The following is a 19,587-nucleotide window of genomic DNA, read 5'->3' as shown; positions in this document are numbered from 1 at the left end:
ATACTCTTTTGTTTAAAAAACTACTTTGTGAAGCTGGTAGAGAACGGACTTGTCGACACAGTGGGGGAAGGTGCGGGTGGACAAACTGAGAAAGCAGCAGTGATATGTATACCCATCATGTGTTAAACATGAATAGACAGGGAGTGGAAAGTTGCTAAATAACACAAGAAGCCAGCCTGCTACTCTGGGATGACCCAGAGGGGTGGGATGGGGGAGGAGAGGGCAGCTCAGGAGGGAAAGCATATTTGTATTAATGTAATTATGAGTGACTCACGTTGTTGCATGGCAGAATCCAACACAAAATTGTAAAGCAATTATCCACCAATTTAAAAAAAACTTTTGTTCATTAAGAGATGTTTTTAATGTTTCAAAGACATGAGGATTCTCTCTTTAGAAGGCCTTGTTTTATGGAGATGCCTTTCTTAGAAAATTAACATTATATAAAAGTACAGGTATTAAGGACAAAAAAATTAACTCTAAGAGATTCTGCCACTTTGCTATTTGTGTGACTTAGCACAAGTTACTTCATTTCCCCATGACTCAGTTTCCTCACCCTTAATACAAAGCTGTGATAGCACTTACCTCATAGGGTGGTTAAAAGAATTAAATAAGGTTATATTTGTATAAAGTCTAGTATCAGAACAAAACTAGGTACATAGTAAGCACAAAGTAAGTGTTAAGTAATAAAATAAATTTATCAAAATTCACTTAACTTTGGCTCACATGTAGAAATCCATGAGAAAAATAGGATACAGAGAACCAGAAGCTAAGAGAAGCCACAAGAAAGAAAGAAAAGAAAGAAAAAAAGGTATCTTTGGTTCCTTTATATTCTGACAGGAACCAGGACGCTCAGCATCTCTCAGGCATAAAAGATGAGATGATACAGCTAGAACACATGGGGAGGGAGGGTTTACCTTAATAAATATGAGTCTGTATATATAAAAGGGTGAGTAGATAAATGAATTAGGTTTTTAGAGAAGCATACATGCGGCATTGTACAGTAAGGTAAGAGTATACTTGTAGGCAAATTAAAGCACAAAAATGAAGTACTTAAAAACAGTTACAGTAGAAGAAAGAAAAACTGTTAATCCTGGCACAGTGCTATCTGAAATTACTGCAGATGTTAATTTAACAAACACTTTTTGAGTGCCTAGGGACAGTATCTTTGGAGGATACAAACTAATACTGAGGTCCCAGCCATGAAAATACGTTCTATCAAGTGAAAAGACATAAATGAATAACCATCATAATAAAAAGACTATATAAGTGGCATAGCAGAAGAAAAAGCACAATAAGAGGACAAAGACAAAGATTATTTTTAAAGTGGCATGAGGAAACATCAAGTAAAGTTTCTTAAAAGTAAGAGATAAACAGGACTTAGGCAAACGTATATGGTAGTATAGGACTCCTTTAAGTTGAAAAACAGGCAACACTAGAAGTTACATAGTAATGTAAAACAGAATATTCAAAGTTTCAGATTAAATATCATTTTTCATTGTAGAACCTGTTGGGGACTACCAATTTTACTGACCAATTTCACAGGGAAAAGGTTGGTTAATTTAAAACACTAGGGTTTTTTTGTAAATACACACTGAAAAACAATTTTATTTTATATTGGAGTAGAACTGATTTACAATGTGTTAGTTTCAGGCATAGAACAAAGCGATTTAGTTATACATGTATAGCTATTATTTTTTCAGATTCTTTTCCCATTTAAAAACACTAGTTCTATATTTTAAAAGAATACATTATGAAATAGATGGTAAAATATTATCAATTTTAAAGGAAAATCAAGCAATATCCAACACCTCTTATTCTTCTATAGAACCAATTAAGACCATACCCTCCAAATATGATGAAGATACACATTCAACTTCATTTGCTATTAAAGGTATTTTCCTGGGAAATTGAAGAGCAACAATGGTATAGGACAGGAAGAGGTTAACATAAGCAAAAACATGGAGATGAAGTTAAATTTTATGTTAAAATAAATTAGTCCTACCTGTGAGTTAAGATTAGACTTGAAGGACCAATTGTCTTGAATGCTAACCTAGGGAATATGATTTTTAATCAGTGGGCAGTGAGCAGTCATTAAAGATTTCTAAACTGGAAGATGACAGGAGTACTACGATTTAAGATGACTGAAGATAATTTTAACAATAGTACACAGGGTGAATTTGGACTGAGAGTCAGGGGGCAAAAAAAGACTATAAGGCGTACTATTAATACAGACGAGATTCAGCTCAACAGTCTTCTTGCTACTGTCCCATGCAAAACTGATCGGCGCCTCCTCTTTGCATTTAGAGCAGACTCATAAATAACACTAATACTTGAAACATGTTAATGTAGTTTTTTTTTATGCACTTGTCTCTACAACTCTACTGTGAGATCTTTGAAGCAGAAGTCATGGTACCACCAACTTTTCTCATCAGGTGTTTCATCACTCTGTGTGGTACATAATCTCTGTTACACTGCAGATCCAAGTCCTTCTATATTCCTTTCTCTTCCTATATATTACATTTTTCTCTCCTTTTCAAAACATTAATTATAAAATACATAAGATTTTATACTCTGCTTTTCTCACTTAAATATTTAAAACTGAGTATTATCCCATTCAGTAAATGTTGGAAATTTTTCCATAGATGACACAATCTTATGATAATCAACTCACGTGAATAAAAAAACTAACGAAATAACACTGTGCAGACTTTAAGATAATCAAATGCTGAATTTCAAATGAAGGTAAAGGGATGAGTTGCACATACACTCTACAGTTTTGCTTATGATATCAAGAAGGGTTCCAGGATTTAATATACTCATTAATAATAACAGCAACTATAATATTATTAGCAGCTTAAGAAAAGATGCTTTCAGTTTAGAGTTTTACCATATCAGCAGTATTGATTCCATTCCCCCACACCAAATCAAAGGTTCCATTTATGTAGCCTACTTTGTTGGCCACATCTTCAAAGAGCTTTCTGAGTGGAGTAGAAGCTGGTAAGTTTAAAGTGATCCGTTCATTCACCGTCTTTGAATTAGTAGTATCTTGTATTATACATAAGACTCTTGGTTCTTCAGCAGCATTTTCTATCTGAAATTTTAAAAAATATATTATTTATCTTTAACGAAAAATTTTATTATTGTTTTCTACTACTAAATGCAAAACAACACAAAATACTATTTTCTTTGTGCGAATATTACTGTTTTATGTCTGAAACTCTACTGGATATGTCAAACATATAAAGCACCATGCATGTTTGTTTTGGGAAAACTGGGGCGTATATAAGAATAAGCCGTTGTTCTTATGGATATTTGCTTTCACCTTTTAAGGCTGCAAATCAATGACCAACAAGCCCATAAAGACAGTTTACCTGAGCAATTTTCAGTTGAAAACAACAAAATCTGATCCTTAAAAATGTGTCACTACTATGCTAACACGGTTATATCCAGCATTTCTGGGTTTCCTGATGAAACAGAAAGGGAACTGTCTAGAAATGCAATGAGGATTATCTCAGACTGCAAAATCCATAACTAAAGGATATAAGCAATCAGGCATCCTGACCTTTATGTTGTCCTTGTCATGCCCAAAGACTGAATGTCCAAAAACCCCATTTACCCCATTTATCAGTGTGTTAGGAGCTAACAAGCTTACCCAAAGAGACTAGCCAGCAGTGGGGTAAAGGTAAGCCAGGAAAAAAATACTTTTCTATTATCAATGTACAAGGAATTAGAATCACAAATTTTTTTCATACTTTTTCATCTAGTAAATCTGAGAAGAAAAATTTTGAAAAAGATTTTCTCAAGGAAGCTATGCATTCCCTCAAGCTGTTAAAGGAGACTTTTTTCCTATCTTCCACATGGATAGTCGGCTACATCAGACACTGTAGTGAAATAAGTTCTCTTCTTCCTCCTGTAATGCCCAACTCAATGAATGGTACCATCATCTACAGACTGCTGAAACCAGACAGGTAAGCATATTCTTCATTTCTTCCTCCTTCTTCACCTTGTATAATTACCAAATTCTATCATTTCTACCATCTGATTATTTCTTGAACTATTCCTTTTTCTTTATTCCTGCCTGCAGTAATCAGAATCTTACATTAAGATATGGCAATAGTTTCTCTCACTCTTATCTTCCTTCAATCCAGAACAGTATTTTAATATGCAAATCTGATTATGTAAATCTCTTCCTTTCCCTCAAAGTCTAGTGAGGCAGTTATTTCCTCTCACCATTCCCACAAAAGACTTTTGCAAAAATGTGAACTATACGAACCGGTACTGTATACAAGAATGTATTTCTTTCCTTCTTAAAACAAACAAAAAAAAACACACAATAATATCAACTTCAGTCTTTTGCTGCTTCTATATTATCCATTTTAAAATAAGAATACTTATTATCACAGACAAGTACTGTAGACAGAACAGCCACAGTTTTTGTTTGGTAAAGTAATATAATGGTAATTAGTTTCTGCCATATATCAATACAATTTGGAATTTGTAAAAGATTACTTAAACTAAGGTTAATCCAGATAGTTTAGAACAGAAGTAAGTGGCCATAAAAGAAGTATATTGTTTAAGATTGACTAGCACTGTATTTCACACAAAACAAGATGTTTAACTACCAATAATACCCCTTTAAAACCAAAGAAAAATACTCTTTTAATCAAATAAACAGGATAATAAAAAAAGTCTTCAGCTGAAAACTTAGGATGTTACATTAACACTTACAATAGATGGTTTTACACATTTTAATGTCAAACTGAGAAATATAAAGTGGACCCTTTTTAAACTCTGGTTTACAATAAAGGAAGGAGAAACTCAAAAACAATTTCAACTACAAAAGGTCTGCTTTTACAGTTTCAATAGTATACTTCAGAGGTAGACTCAAGTCTTCCAAGTGAAAAGCACTATCGTGGCAAGATTTTAAAGCTTCAGGTAAGTTCGAGTTAAGGGTCCAAGGAAGAGAACTCTACCTAACAATTCAGGAATCAGAAGCACTGGCATAGCAGTCTACCTAAGAATGGTGATATGACATCATCATATGGCCATCAGCAAGTCCTGGTTCTTCCCTAACTGAGTACAAGGCACAGGCACTCCAGCCTCCTCTCCCACATCCAGATGTTGGTAAAATTAGCCCCAGTGGAATCTAATCTGAAGGCTAATTGTACTGTAGTAAACAAAAACGCTAATTTTACCTATGTCTTTTATTCTTTTTAATAACAACAACTTTCTTTTCTGTGCACTGCATGTTAAGAATTTTGTTCCTTTAAAAAAAAAAGGAAAAGTATGAAGGAAAAAGTGGAAATTGACTATAATTCATAACACAGGTAAAGGTAACTGTGAACATTTTGGTCTATATTCTTCCAAATATTTTTCCTACACATACACAAACAGATATATACATGCATGCATTTAAAACACAAATGTTCAGATAGAATATATATGCTGTTTTGAAATGTCTTTCTTCTCTTATATACATATAATCTTTCCTTGTCAAGTTTTTTCTATCTCATCATTTTAACAATTGAATAGTATTTTATTACATGGATTAATAATAATTTGTTCCATCAATTTTATTTTACTGACTCTTAAGTTAGACTTTTTTTACACTCTGGAAATAATTTTATGATGAATACCTATGTAAAATTTTGTGCATTTTTCTGTTTCCTTAAGCTTCCTTTAAGAATTTCCGGGTCAATCACATATTGCTCTCAAATTCAATTCTAGGATAACTTGAACAAGCTTTGGTCTTCTTTAAAGTTCTAAGATAGCCGTAAGTAAATTCTATTACTTTAGACTCAACCTCCTGGTCCATTTTTCAGTCCGAACTTTATCTACTATATGGCTATCATCCATGGATTACATGTGAATTTCTGTTACCATGAATGCCAACACTAATTACACTGAAGCAAAATCTCTTTCCTCCTCTTGCCTCCCAATATGCTATTCAGAGTGGAAAACTGACTGGTTAAGCCTTTGCCCAAATCCCATCTCAAAGAACTGTGAACAAATAAACTAGCTGTTTTAAGCCATAAAGTTCTGGGGTAGACTGTTTCATAGTAATAGATAACAGAAATACATTCAAGCACATGCAAGCGCTGGCTGGGAAAAATATGTGATAGCATTAGTGATGGTGGCTGGTAGTGGGAGGGTGTCCATTTAAATACAACACCCAACATTAAGGTAAAGCATCTGAACACACATCTTAATTTAGGGAAGGGAGCACAATTTTCACGTTAGTGAAAGTTCTATAATGAATGAGAGACAACAGTTAAGAAAAAAAAATTCGAAGTTTCAGAAAAGCCTAAGGCATGTCCCACTTGAGAAAATATTTCATCTATGTCTGGTGAGCTATTAGAGGCATAAAATTCTCTATAAAGAAAATCTAGTCAATTACAAAAAGGTACAGAGTATAAAATTAAGACTACTTACTTTGTGGGCAACTCACAGTAATATTACATTTGTGAGAAAAAGGGGACAGTCAACAGGAGTTATATTAACACTGTAAGCTAAGAGAGTGATCTGTCTTTATGATCTCTGTAGAAACAGATTTCCTAGCAAAGCCTGAAAAAAAGAGTCCTTGAAAGAACAAACAAAAATGATAGTCTTATTTACAAAAGGTAAAATATACTGGGATAAAAACACTGCAAATATATGGTCCAAAGATTAAGGATCACTGTCAGAACATCTAGAGGTGGTCGACACAGTCCTTCTGCCTAAGAAGTCTCTGAGTCTGCTAAAGGGATGTGTGCCTCTCAAGTCATCTTATCTCTTATTCCTGGCATTCTGAACAGTTCTAAGTTCAAATCTCTGTTCTATGAAGTTAATATCATAGTATTTGTTTCATTAAAAAAAAATTCCTACGTATTTCTTAGTAAAAAACACAAAACGAGGTGCATAATTACTGCATATATTTAAAATGGTGTTCACACACAGAAAAGTTAATATCAAACAAAATTCAAAGCTATCAAGTTTAAGATTTTTCTAAGAAAAAAATTAATTTATGAAGAATTTTAAAACATTAAGAAAGGACCTCTACACCTCTAAATCTGTCAACCCATCTTCTCTCAGGACTTTCTTCTTTTCAATGTTATACTATGGTTATAAACTTAAAAATACACACACACACACACACACACAGAGTCCATTTTATCTACTTCTTGATAAAGAAACTGCTATGAACTAAGAAATGAGGCCTTAGAAAATTACCCTTCTGGGTATCCACAGTTCATGGTTAATACACTGCCACAAACTGGAAAAAAACAACTGACGGTGTAAATATTTTTGCTGACTGAAATTTATTAAATTTATCAGCCTCATTCAGATTGTCCGTTTCTACCTTAACAAGTAACAATTCCTGGGGGTAGTGCTGGGAGTCTTAAACGAGAAAAAGATTAATTTATTTTTAAGATCCTCCCTCCATTTTATTCTAACTCCCCACCAAACTCTAATGTATTTTCTAAGTGGTCTCTTGCCACAGATCGCCTGGAGAGAATAGAAGAAATTAAATAAAGAACCTTGAGCCTAGAGATAAAGGAGTCTGAGTGAAACGAGGTATTAAGTAAAGGTTAGAATGGGATGCTACATCAGAGGAATGTTTTAAGTTTCTAGTGCATACATGTTGTTTTTAATTTCTGTATAAGTTTTCAAGTTAAGATTTCTGGGTCTTGACTCTGTAAATTATTAAATGACTTAATCTCAGCACTATTAATATTTCAGAAAATAAATATATCTGTATAAAACAGACAACTACTATACCCAAAAGTCAAAACAAAGGGTTCTATAGTTTTTTACATCATTTTCCCACCTCATTCATTTGTTAAAGACAAGGTGCTATCAGACATATATTCATTTAAGGTGACTTGTTATTAAAATCAGGTAGAAATAAAATAGGCAACCATAAAACTTAAGACATGCCTTGTTATTAAACAAAAATACTAACATGCTGTTACTTGCTCTGCTGATCACACTAAAGCAATTATATCAGCAGTCTACCTGTAAAAATTTCTTCTTCATTTCATCAAAGATATTTTGTCTGCATCTCCAAAACACATCCTATGGTATATAAGAACAAAATAAATTACAAATCATTTCTTTAAAATAAAAAGATAAGACAGTGAAATGAGAACAATTAACCTAAAGGCATTTTTGCAACAAAATATGTGTGAATTAAAGTATTATTATACCATCTAAGATTTTATGCATAAATTATATTTGTAATTTTAATCTTAAGCCTCAATTACTCTTGAAAGTTACTGAAAGCCTATGTTATGGTGATAAATATAATATTAACATGGAAAACAACCACATTTTAACAAAGCGTGGTAGCTTCATAACTGTATAAATCAAATGTTCTAAGTCACATATTTTCCTAGTTTTATTGAGATATAATTAATGTATAACTGTAATAGTTTTAAGGTGTACAACATAATGACTTGATAAAAGTATATATTCCAAAATGATTAATTACTACAGTAAGTTTAGTTAATACCTATCATCTGACAATAGTTACAATGTTCTTATCCCTGTGATGAGAACTTTTAAGTCCTATTATCTTAACAATTTTCCACTATACAATACAGTATTGTTAACTACAGTTATCACACTGTATATTACATTCAGAACTTTTAAGTAGAAGTCTATACCAGTTATCTATAGGATAACCTATAATCAAGACATAATCTCTTGAAAAATCTTGGTTTAACATTCCATACTTTTTCTGTATAAATTTTTTCTCCACCTTCTTTAATTAATAAAAGGAAACCAACATATTGTTTTAAAAGGTGCTTTTTATCATTCACAGGCTTCCCTGGTAGCTCAGTTGGTAAAGAACCTGCCTGCAGTGCAGGAGACCTGGGTTTGATCCCTGGGTTGGGAAGATCTCCCTGGAGAAAGAAATGGCAAACCACTCCAGTATCCTTGCCTGGAAAATTCCATGGATAGAGGAGCGTGGTAGGCTGGGATCACAAAGAGTTGGGCATTTAGATACTATTCTACATCAATTAAAAATTTTTACAGTTTTCTTTTACAATAGAAATATGTTTCTACTATAATGGTAGTACATATTTTTTGACAAGCAAGTCTAAAATAACTCCTATAGCACTTATTAACAATTTGATATACATCCTATTAGATCCTCTGCATTCTATGCATATTAAAAACTATTAACCAAAAGAATCATTCTGAACACCATCATTTAAATTCTGTTCCTTTCCCCTCAATACTCACTCATCTTTCTGGGCCAAAACACTGAGTTTGAAAACTGCAGTGTTCCATTATACAGTCCAATCAAAATTTATTTAACTATTCTGTTAATGGACATTCAGATACTTTAAAATTTCCGCTATTGCTTTGCTTATTTGTACAGTTTTCCCTGAAGATTACGGCCTAAAGAAAGAATTAGTATATCAAAGATTACATATTCATTTTTATGATTTTTTGATACCTGGCACCAAAAGGCTGAGTATTTCTTCCAGAAATAAGAATTAAACTACAACTATCTGTCAAACAATGTTTTAGGTGCTGAGAAAATAGCGGTGAATAAAAGCCCTTGCCTTCAAGGAGTGGACATTGTACAAGGGAATTCAGCAACAAACAAATCTAAGGCATCAGGTAACCACTAGCCTCAGAATCTCTCCATTTCTGTACACTGTACATGTGATGCTTCCTTTAGATATCCTTACCTTCTTTTCACAAATTTTCACTGTGGTGGCTTTACACTTGATCTTAGCCAAAAGGCCAGGAAGTGATGTGTGGTGGTGCACAAATTCTTTGACATGCCTCCCAGCAAGATTAGGAGTCTAATTCCAGTTCCTTTTAATATGGGCTAGCCAGTGTGACTTTCTATGATACATAACATTACTTTCAAGACTGGGTTAGAAAAGGCAATAAAGCTTCTTCCTGGCTTTCCCTCAGATGCTCATCCTTGGAATTTGGCCACTATGCTGTGTAGGAGCCAAGCAGCCATATGAGAAGGTCATGTGTAAATGTTCTAACCACAATCCAACTGAGATGCCATCTGGCAACTAGCATCAAGCACCATACATGTGAGGAAGCATTCAGATGATTCCAGCCCCCAGACTTTCAGATGCCCCAACTGACGCCAAGCAGAGCAGAACAAGCTGTCCCTGTCCAGGTCTGCCCAAGCTGCACATCCATGAGCAAAAGTCATTAAGTGTGTGGGTACGCAAAAGATAATCAAAAGAGCCAATTTCTCAAACTCTCTTCTCACCATTCAATTTAAAATCGCAATCCTCTTCACCTCCCTTTCTCGCTTCAGGTTTCTCCACAGCACTTAAGCCACTTGATATATTTATGATATTATTTATTGTTAACTCCAAAAAACTTCTACTATGAGCCAAAATGAAACAGCAGATTGAATTAACCTTCTCCACCTTAAACAACTAAAAAGAAGAGATGAAATATATGAAACAATAGTTTAAAAATATTAAGTAACAGATAACACAGGACAGTGATCCCTGCGAAAATAGAAACGAACAAGGTAAGCTACTTGGCAGAAGAACCCAGTTAGAGTTCAGCAATCTCCCTGAGCTGAAAAGAAGAGGTTAGAAATTCAAGCGGGCCAATTCAGCGAGAATTTACAGAGCAGAATACTGAAGAGGTGAAAGATATGCAAATAGCATGCTCCAGAGATATGTAATGGTCCTCCCTGAGTATTCAGTGGAGTACTCATCAACATATACATGTTAAGAATCTACCTAGGCAAGGCAAAGAACCAAGGAAAGAATCCCTGAGCTCACTTCAGTTCCCACCAGCCAGAGTAAAAAGAAAACCATAATACATAGGCATCAGATAAGAGCAGACAAAAGAGTACTGTCTCAGCAGTGGAACCAAATCAGGCCTAATCTAAAGGTTATTCTGGGGGGCTTCCTTCGTGGCTCAGTGGTAAAGAATCCGCCTGCCAATGTAGGAGACGCAGATTCAATCCCTAGTCCAGGAAGATCCCACATGCTGCAGAGCAACTAAGGCTGTGTGCCACAACTACTGAGCTTGTGTTCTAGAGCCTGGGAACCGCAACTATTGAGCCCACGTGTCCTAGAGTCCGTGCTTCGCAGCAAGAATGAGAAGCCCACAAACTGCAATGAAGAGTAGCCCCTGCCTGCCACAACTAGAGGAAAGCCGGAGCAGCAACAAAGTGCCAGCACAGCCAAAAGTAAATAAAAAAATAAAAATACAATAAAGGCTATTCTGGGTCAATCTTAAAATACTAAAAAGCAAGCCGCAAAAGGCTCAAAATGTTTACAAGTAAATTCACATTGTCAGAGAGCAAAGCTCAAGAATATCTATGGAAATAATATACCCAGCACTCATCAACATAAAAATCACAGTATTTGGAATCCAATTTAAAATTAAGAGGCATGCCATCAAAGTAGGAAATGATGACCCATCCCTAATGAGTAGAAAAATCAATAAAAATTAACCCAGATATAATACAGATGATATAATTAGTGGGCAAGAATATAAAAAGTTTTAAACTATATTCTGCATTTTAAGAAGGCACAGGGAAGTATGTAAAAGGAAACAAACGAAAGATCTAGTAAAGATTCAACTCAGGAGGAGGCAAGATGGCAGAGCAGAAGGAACTGCACTCACGTCCTGTCATGGAAACCCCAAATCACAACTAACAGCTGAATAACCATTGACAAAAAAGACTGGAACCTGCAAAAAAAAATGACACTCTACATCCAAAGACAAACAAGAAGCCACAGTGAGATGGTAAGAGGGGTGCTCTCACAATATAATTAAATCCCATACCGACCATTTGATGACCTACAAACCGAAGGATAATTATATTTCAGAGGTTCTCCTACAGGAGTGAGTTCTGAGCCTCCCATCAAGCTCCTCAGCCTGGGGCTCTGGCATTGGGCGCATCCCCCAGTGCATCTGGCTTTGAAGACCAGCAGGGTCTGAGTGCAGGAGCTGCACAGGTCTGGGGGAAACAGAGGCTCCACTCTTGGACGGTGCACACAAGATTTCACATGCACTAGAACAGGGCAAAGCAGTGACTCCCTGGGAGCCTGTGCCAGATGCACCTGCAGATGTTAAAGGCTCTCTTGGGGAGGCGTGGGTTGACTGTGGCTCACTGCGGGAGCAAAGACACTGGTGGCAGAGGCCCCAGGGAATATACATCAGCGTGAACTCTCGTGTAGGTCACCATTTTGGCACCGAGACCTGACCCCGTCTCACAGCCTGCAGTCTACAGTGCTGAGACCCCTCAAGCCAAACAACCAACAGGGTGGGAACACGGTACCACTCATCAGCAGACAGGTTGCCTAAAGTCTGTCCTGAAGGCACAGCCACCTCTAAACACACCCCCTAACACGCCATACCCACCAGAGGGACAAGAACAAGCTCCAGGAAGCTGGAGTAGCAATACTCAAATCAGACAAAATAGACTTTAAAATAAAGACTATTGTGAGATAAAAAGAAGAACACTACATAATGATCAAGGGATCAATCTAAGAAGATATAAATCATAAATATCTATGCAACCAGCATAGGAGCACCTCAATATATAAGGCAAGCCATAAAAGGAAAAATTGACAGTAACACGATAATAGTGGGGGGCTTTTTATATCAGTGGACAGATCATACAAACAGAAAATCAATATGGAAAAACAGGCTTTAAATGATGCATTAGATCAGATGGACTAATGGATAATTACAGAACATTCCATCCAAAAGCAGCAGAATACACATTCTTCTTAAGTGCACAAGGAACATTCTCCAGGATAGATCATCTGCTGGGCCACAAAGCAAATCTTGGTAAATTTAAGAGAACTGACATCATATGGAGCATCTTAGACCACAACACTAATGATTAGAAATCAACTAAAAGAAAAAAACTACAGAAAAAAAGACACATGAAGGCTAAACAACATGTTACTAAACAACTAATGGGTCACTGAAGAAATCAAAGAGGAAATAAAAAATACTTGGAGACAAATGAAAATGAAAAAACAATGATCCAAACACTCTGAAACACAGCAAATGCAGTTTTAAGAGGGAGATTCACAGCAATACAATCCTACATCAGGAAACAAGGAAAATCTCAAATCAACAACCTACCCTTATCCAAAGCAACTGAAGAACAAAAAAGTCAAACACTAGTGGAAGGAAAGAAATCATAAAGACGAGAGCAAAAATAAAAGAATTAGAGACAAAGAAAACAACAGAAAGAGTAATGAAATTAAAACTTGGTTCTCTGAAAAGATAAATGAAACTGATAAACCTTTGCTAAGTCACCTCAGTCGTGTCTGACTCTGTGCGACCCCATAGACAGCAGCCTACCAGGCTCCTCCATCCCTGGGATTTTCCAGGCAAGAGTACTGGAGTGGGTTGCCATTGATAAACCTTTAGCCAGAATCATTAAGAAAAAAAAGGAGAGGGGTCAAATCAATAAAGTTAGAAATGAAAAAGGAGAAGTTACAACTGACACCACAGAAATACAAAGGACAAGCAACTGTAAGCCTATACAACATTTTTGAAATGATCAAATATAGAAATGGAAAACAGATCAGTGATTGCCAGGAATTAAAGGGGCTGGACTGGGAGAGGAGTGAGTGTAGCTGTATAAGGGCATCGTGAGAGACCCTGGGGAGATGAAAATGTGTTGTATCTTGACTGTATCAATGCAAATATCTTGACTGTCATACTGCACTACAGTTTACTTGATATTACCATTAGAGGGAACTGGGTAAACAGTACACAATGTCTCTCTTTATTCCTCAGAACTACAGGTGAATCGACAATTAACTCTAAATTGAAAGCTTAATTTAAAAATAATGCACCTGCCTATTCTACTACTCTTCTACCTCTCTTTTCCTAGATGCTAAAAGAGGATGGCCTTGGAGTGGAACAGGGGTGTTACTCCTGAGAACGTGGCCCTCAGGCTGGTTACAATCCCAATTCACACTATCTGGGCAGTAAAAAAAAATTACTTTGAAAATGGTTCTAGAATAGTAGTACTCTGAGATAAATGGCAGAAACAGTCACAATTTTCTTCTGGAAGAAGCTATCTGTATTCCACAGCTCAAACAATTTCCATAAAAATTATTCTTGGGACTTTCCTATCGACCCAGTGGCTAAGACTCTGTGCTCACAATGCAGGGGGACTAGGTTCGCTTTGTAGTCAGAGAACTAGATCCCACATGCCACAACCCTACTCGATGCGACAAAGACCAAAGATCCTGTACTCCACACTTAACATCCAGCACAGCCAAATAAATTAAAGAAAGAAATTTTTTTAAAGTATTCTCATAATCACAACACAAATGAACAGCTCCAAAAAAATTTTAAACCACTAAATATATAATGAAAAAGGAATCATGAGGGTCAGCAAGGAATAAAACACAGCAATGACATATGAAAAAATTTTCAATATTGAAACTATCAGCAACAGGGGCTTCCCTGGTGGCTCAGTGGTAAAGAATCCACCTGCCAATGCAGGAGACAGGGGTTCTATCCCTGGTCTGGGAGGATCCGACATGCCACAGAGCAACTAAGCCCGAGTGCCACAAGTACTGAACCTGTGCTCTAGAGTCCAGGAGTCACAACTACTGAAGCCCGTGCACCCTAGAACCCAAGAGACACTACTGCAATGAGGAGCTTACACACCGCAACTAGAGAGCAACCCTTGCTCACCACAACTAGAGAAAAGCTCGTGTGGCAATGAAAACCAGCATAGCCAAAAAATAAAATGAAATTAAAAAAGTTTGAAACTTGGTAGTTTCAACATTATAAAACATTATAAAAATTATAAAAAGAAACATGTATAACATGTTTCAAGAAATAAAAAGACCTTAGAATTCATGAGTAGACGTTGGCAATTAGCAGACTTTTCTTAAAATTTATTTTTAACTGGAGGATAATTGTTTTACAATGTTGTGTTCATTTCTGCCATACAACAAAGTAAATCAGTTATAAGTATACATATGTCCCCTCCCTCTGGAACCTCCCTCCCATGCCCCACCCCATCCCACCCCTCTAGATGTCACAGAGTACTGGGTTGAGCTCCCTGGGTTACATGGCTAACTTCCCATTTGCTCTCGATTTCACATGTGGTGATGTGTATGTTACTCTCTCAATCTGGCCCGCCCTCTCCTTTCCCTGCTGTGTCCCAAGTCTGTTCTCTATGTCTGCATATCTATTCCTGACCTGCAAATACGTTCATCATTTTTCTAGACTCCATAGATATGTGTTAATATATGATATTTGCTTTTCTCTTTGACTTACTTCACTCTGTATAACAGGCTCCAGATTTATCCACCTCATGAGAACGGACTCAAATTTGTTCCTCTTTACAGCTCTTTATAAATGGAGTAATACTCCATTTTTATACATATACCACAACTTCTTTATTCCACTACTGGGCATATACTTGGAGAAAACCATAATTGAAAAAGACACATGTACCCCGAGGTTCACTGCAGCACTATTTACAACAGCCAGGACACGGAAGCAATGTAGATTTCCATCAACAGACGAATGGATAATTAGCAGACTTATAAAAGCACCAAACAGAATTTCTAAAAAAAAATATCTGTCACTGCAGGACTGCAAACAAAAGATCTAATATTTGTATAACCCAAGTCCTGTAAGCAAAGAAGAAAGAGAGTGAGCCTAAAAGAGCATTCAAAGAAGTAATGGCCGAAATCATCCCAAATTTGCAAAAGACAGGGAGTTCCCTGTGGTCCAATAGTTAGGATTCTGGCTCTTTCACTGTCTGGTCCTGGATTCAGTCCCCAGTTGGGGGAACTAAGATCCCACAAATTGCACAGTATGGCCAAAAAGAAAAAATGCAAGATGCAAAAGACATAATAAAACTACATAATCAAGAAGCTGAGTGAATCCCAAAGAGGATAAACCCAAAGAAAATTAAAGAAAGATACATCTTAATCAAGCTCCTTGAAAACTAAAGACAAAGAGGAAGATTTTGAAAGTAGTGAGAGAGAAACACCATCTATGAGGGCAAAACAATCAAATGTAGCATGTTTCTCATCAGAAATGACAGAGACACAATATTTTCCTCGTGCTGAAAGAAAAGGACTGCCAGTTCAGAATTCTGTTTCCAGCAAAAATATCCTTCAGGAATGACAAGAAAACCAAAACATTTTCAGATGAAGGAAAACTAAGGGATTTGTTGTGGAGAGACCTACCCTAGAAGCACTGCTAAAGGAAGTTCTCTAAACAGAAATGATTAGAATATTAAGAAGTCATTTTGTATTTAAAATAAAATATGAATAGCATATTCTATGACAACATATGTGCTATTTTACATGAGTGATTAGAGTATTACCTTGACGACATGCTTGCATGCTCAGTCGCTTCAGTCATGCCTGACTCTCTGCACCCCTAAGGAGCCTGGCAGGCTCCTCTGTCCATGGGATTCTCCAGGCAAGATGCTGGAGTAGGTTGCCATGCCCTCCTCCAAGGGATCTTCCTGACCCAGGGATCAAACCTGAGTCTCTTATGTCTCCTGCACTGGCAGGTGGGTTCTTTACCACTAGTGCTGCCAACACACATGCGAAACTCTAAACTACATTAATGATTCAGAACCAACTCAATGGGATGGTTGGCTTGTTTCCATAAAAAGCTACACATCACGGATGTCAAGTCTCCTGTCATTCCACTACCTATGCTGCAAAATCAAATTTAACCTACATTATTTCGGTTCACAAAAAGTTTTTTAAAAATGTGACCTTCTATGAGTGCTAAAACTGCCTACTGATCTGGTCATTTCACTTCTGCGTATATAACCAAAAGAACGGAAAGCAAGGACTCAGATATTTGCACACCCATGTTCATAGCAGCATTATTCACTACGGCCAAAAGGTAGAAGCAACCCAAGAGTCCAATCGGTGCATGAGTGGAAACAAATATAATACAAACAGAGGAATAATATTAAGCTTTAAAAAACATATGACATATCCTACAAAATGGACAAACCATGAGGAAACTATGCTAAGAGAAATAACTCTGTCAAAAAAGACAATATAGTATGTTTCCACTTACATGAAGTATCTAGAGGGGTCAAATTCATTGAGAGAGAAAAGCAGAATGGTGGTTGGCAGAGACTGAGAAGGGGAAGCGGGTAGGGAAATAGAAGTTACTGTTAAATGACCACAGTTTTGCAAGATGAAGAGATTTCTGTGGATGGATGATGGTAAGCAGCACAATGACGTTAATGTACTTAATACCCCTGAATTGTACACTTAAAAATGTTTGATGGGAAATTTTATGTTATGTATATTTTACCACAATTTTTTAAAATATAAAAATTAAAAGAGAACTTATGACTAAAATTTGTGGAAGCAGCAAAAACTGTTTGCAAATTGGGTTTCCAATAGTTCTGTATTACAGACACATAATATGCATGAAATATATTATGGATATATGTAAATATATATATGAACATGAAATTAATTCCTATTTTTTTCTTTTAAACAACAAAAAAATTACTTTTGCTTATTGATTAAGGATTTTCAAATAATTCGAGTGTATATATACATACACGTAGGGCTTCCCTGGTGGCTCAGTGGTAAATCCTCCTGCAATGCAGGAGACATGGGTTTGATCCCTGGATGGGAGAACTTCTAGAGAATGAAATGACCACCAATTCCAGTACTCTTGCTTGGGAAATCCCATGGAAAGAAGAGCCTGGCAGGCTACACTCCAAAGGATCACAAAAGAGGTGGACATGACTTGGTGACTAACAATGATATTTAGGTTGGTGAAAAAGTAACTGTGGTTTTGGACCGTGAATTTTAAATTATTATAACTGGGTTCAAACATATCTTTATTAATCGAAATAGGAACCATTACAATCAACAAATTTTGCTATCAAGAAATAAGTTTGTTTATTCCTATAGCATTAAAAACCTGCGCTTTGGGATTTGATGAACTCTTGGAAAGCATTTTCTGCCTCTTGCTGGTTGTGGAAGCATTTTCCCTGCAAAAAGTTGTCAAGATACTTAGAAAAAACGGTAGTTGGTTGGTGAGAAGTCAGGTGAATATGGCGGATGAGGCAAAACCTCGCAGCCCAATTTCAACTTCTGAAGTACTGGTTGTGTGACATGCAGTCAGTTATTGGGCCCATTCTGTTGACAAATGTCAGCTGCAGGCGTTGGCAGTTTTTGGTGCATCTCAGAGATTTGCTGACCATGCTTCTCGATGTAATGGTTTCACCAGGATTCAGAAAACTGTCATGGGTCAGATGGGCAGCAGAGCACCAAACAGTGACCATGACCCTTTTTTTGGTGCGAGTTTGGCTTTGGGAAGTGCTCTGGAGCTTCTCAGTCCAACCACTGAGCTGGTCACCACCAGCTGTCATATAAAATCCACTTTTTGTTGCACTTCACAATCCAATCAAGAAATCGTTCATTGCTGTTGCACAGAATAAGGCGACAACTTAAAAAAGCGATTTTTTTCTTTTAATTTTCTGTCAGCTCATGAGGTCAGCTCACTTATTAAGTTTTTCACCTTTCCAATTTGCTTCAAATGCCTAACGACCGTGCTGAGTTCTTCAGCAACTTCTCATGTATATATAGGTATTCTGAAATTTTTAATAGTTATCATTTAAACATACCACATTTCCTATTCTAAGTCCTATAGGAAATTCTCTAAACAAAATATATTCATTCAGGAAAATAACTTCATAATACATTATAGCTGATGCTTTTGGAAGCACAGTGTGCTCTTAAAACTTCTGAGTAAATTTTTAAAAGTTGAATTGATTTTGTAAACTCTGAAAAGTTTCTGAACTGATTTAAAAACATTTCTTTACTGCAAGGGCTTTTAACTATTTAAAAGGAAGTTTGATAATATGTTTAATTCGACATTTAAGAAGCAATCAATCAGATGATTCATCACACACAACATGGAACTATAATACATATTTAAAGATGGATGGACCTTTGGACATCAGATCAAGCTCTTTACAGATGTACAAGAAATTCAGAAACCTTAAGTGACATGCCTAAGGTCCCATACGAACACAGATCTCTTAAGAAATACAAATTTTCTGATGACTTCATAATGTTGAAATATTTGTCATTAAAATTATAATAGTAGTATTTTTCCTCTCACTTTTACCCTAAACTATTCCCACTTTTGCCATACTCGTTTAATTGTTGTTATACTACTGTTAACTGGTAACCCACTAACGTTGAGGTATCTAAACTTAGAAACTAAACAAACTACTCTCTAGAGGATGTACAGTTTGTCCTTTACTATTCCTGTTATCTTTATTTTTGATTACAGCTAAGTTTTCTTCTGTGAGTAGGCTGTTTTGATAAGCAGTGACTCAGCTTGTGATACAAATGACTTGTTTACAAGTCTTGAAATGTTCCACTGCATTATTACTAAATCAGAGTGGCTTGTTTATATTATCTGTAATCATGCTTATTTAGAAGCATGGATAATAAATTTTACAATACTCTGAACATGAAATTGTCAACTAAAAAAAAAAAGTTAAGGTTATTTAATACTATTTAAAGACTTTATTTCCTATTGGACTAGTCTACAGTGCAGAGTAATGTGATGCAGATGCAAAAACGCTAGTCTAGA

The 19,587-nt window shown here is 36.1% G+C and overlaps 1 protein-coding gene across 5 annotated transcripts in view; it reads right to left on the bottom strand.

Moving 5' to 3' along the window:
• The window catches only part of USP47 (ubiquitin specific peptidase 47), a 103,368-nt gene that overhangs the window by 65,079 nt on the left and 18,702 nt on the right, over nt 1-19,587 (bottom strand). Inside the window, exons 2-4 of one of the 5 annotated variants that reach the window (XM_018059546.1) lie at nt 7,996-8,055; nt 2,888-3,091; nt 2,003-2,050 (exon numbers count right to left, since the gene is read on the bottom strand). In XM_018059546.1, coding sequence (XP_017915035.1) covers nt 2,003-2,050; nt 2,888-3,091; nt 7,996-8,055 — 312 coding nt within the window. The remainder of the gene's footprint in view (nt 1-2,002; nt 2,051-2,887; nt 3,092-7,995; nt 8,056-19,587) is intronic. The other 4 variants (XM_013969606.2, XM_018059549.1, XM_018059547.1 and 1 more) reach the window with 4 other exon arrangements.

Source organism: Capra hircus, chromosome 15 (genome assembly GCF_001704415.2).
Source record: "Capra hircus breed San Clemente chromosome 15, ASM170441v1, whole genome shotgun sequence".
NCBI lineage: Eukaryota > Metazoa > Chordata > Mammalia > Artiodactyla > Bovidae > Capra > Capra hircus.
This window is presented reverse-complemented; position numbering and strand designations above follow the sequence as displayed.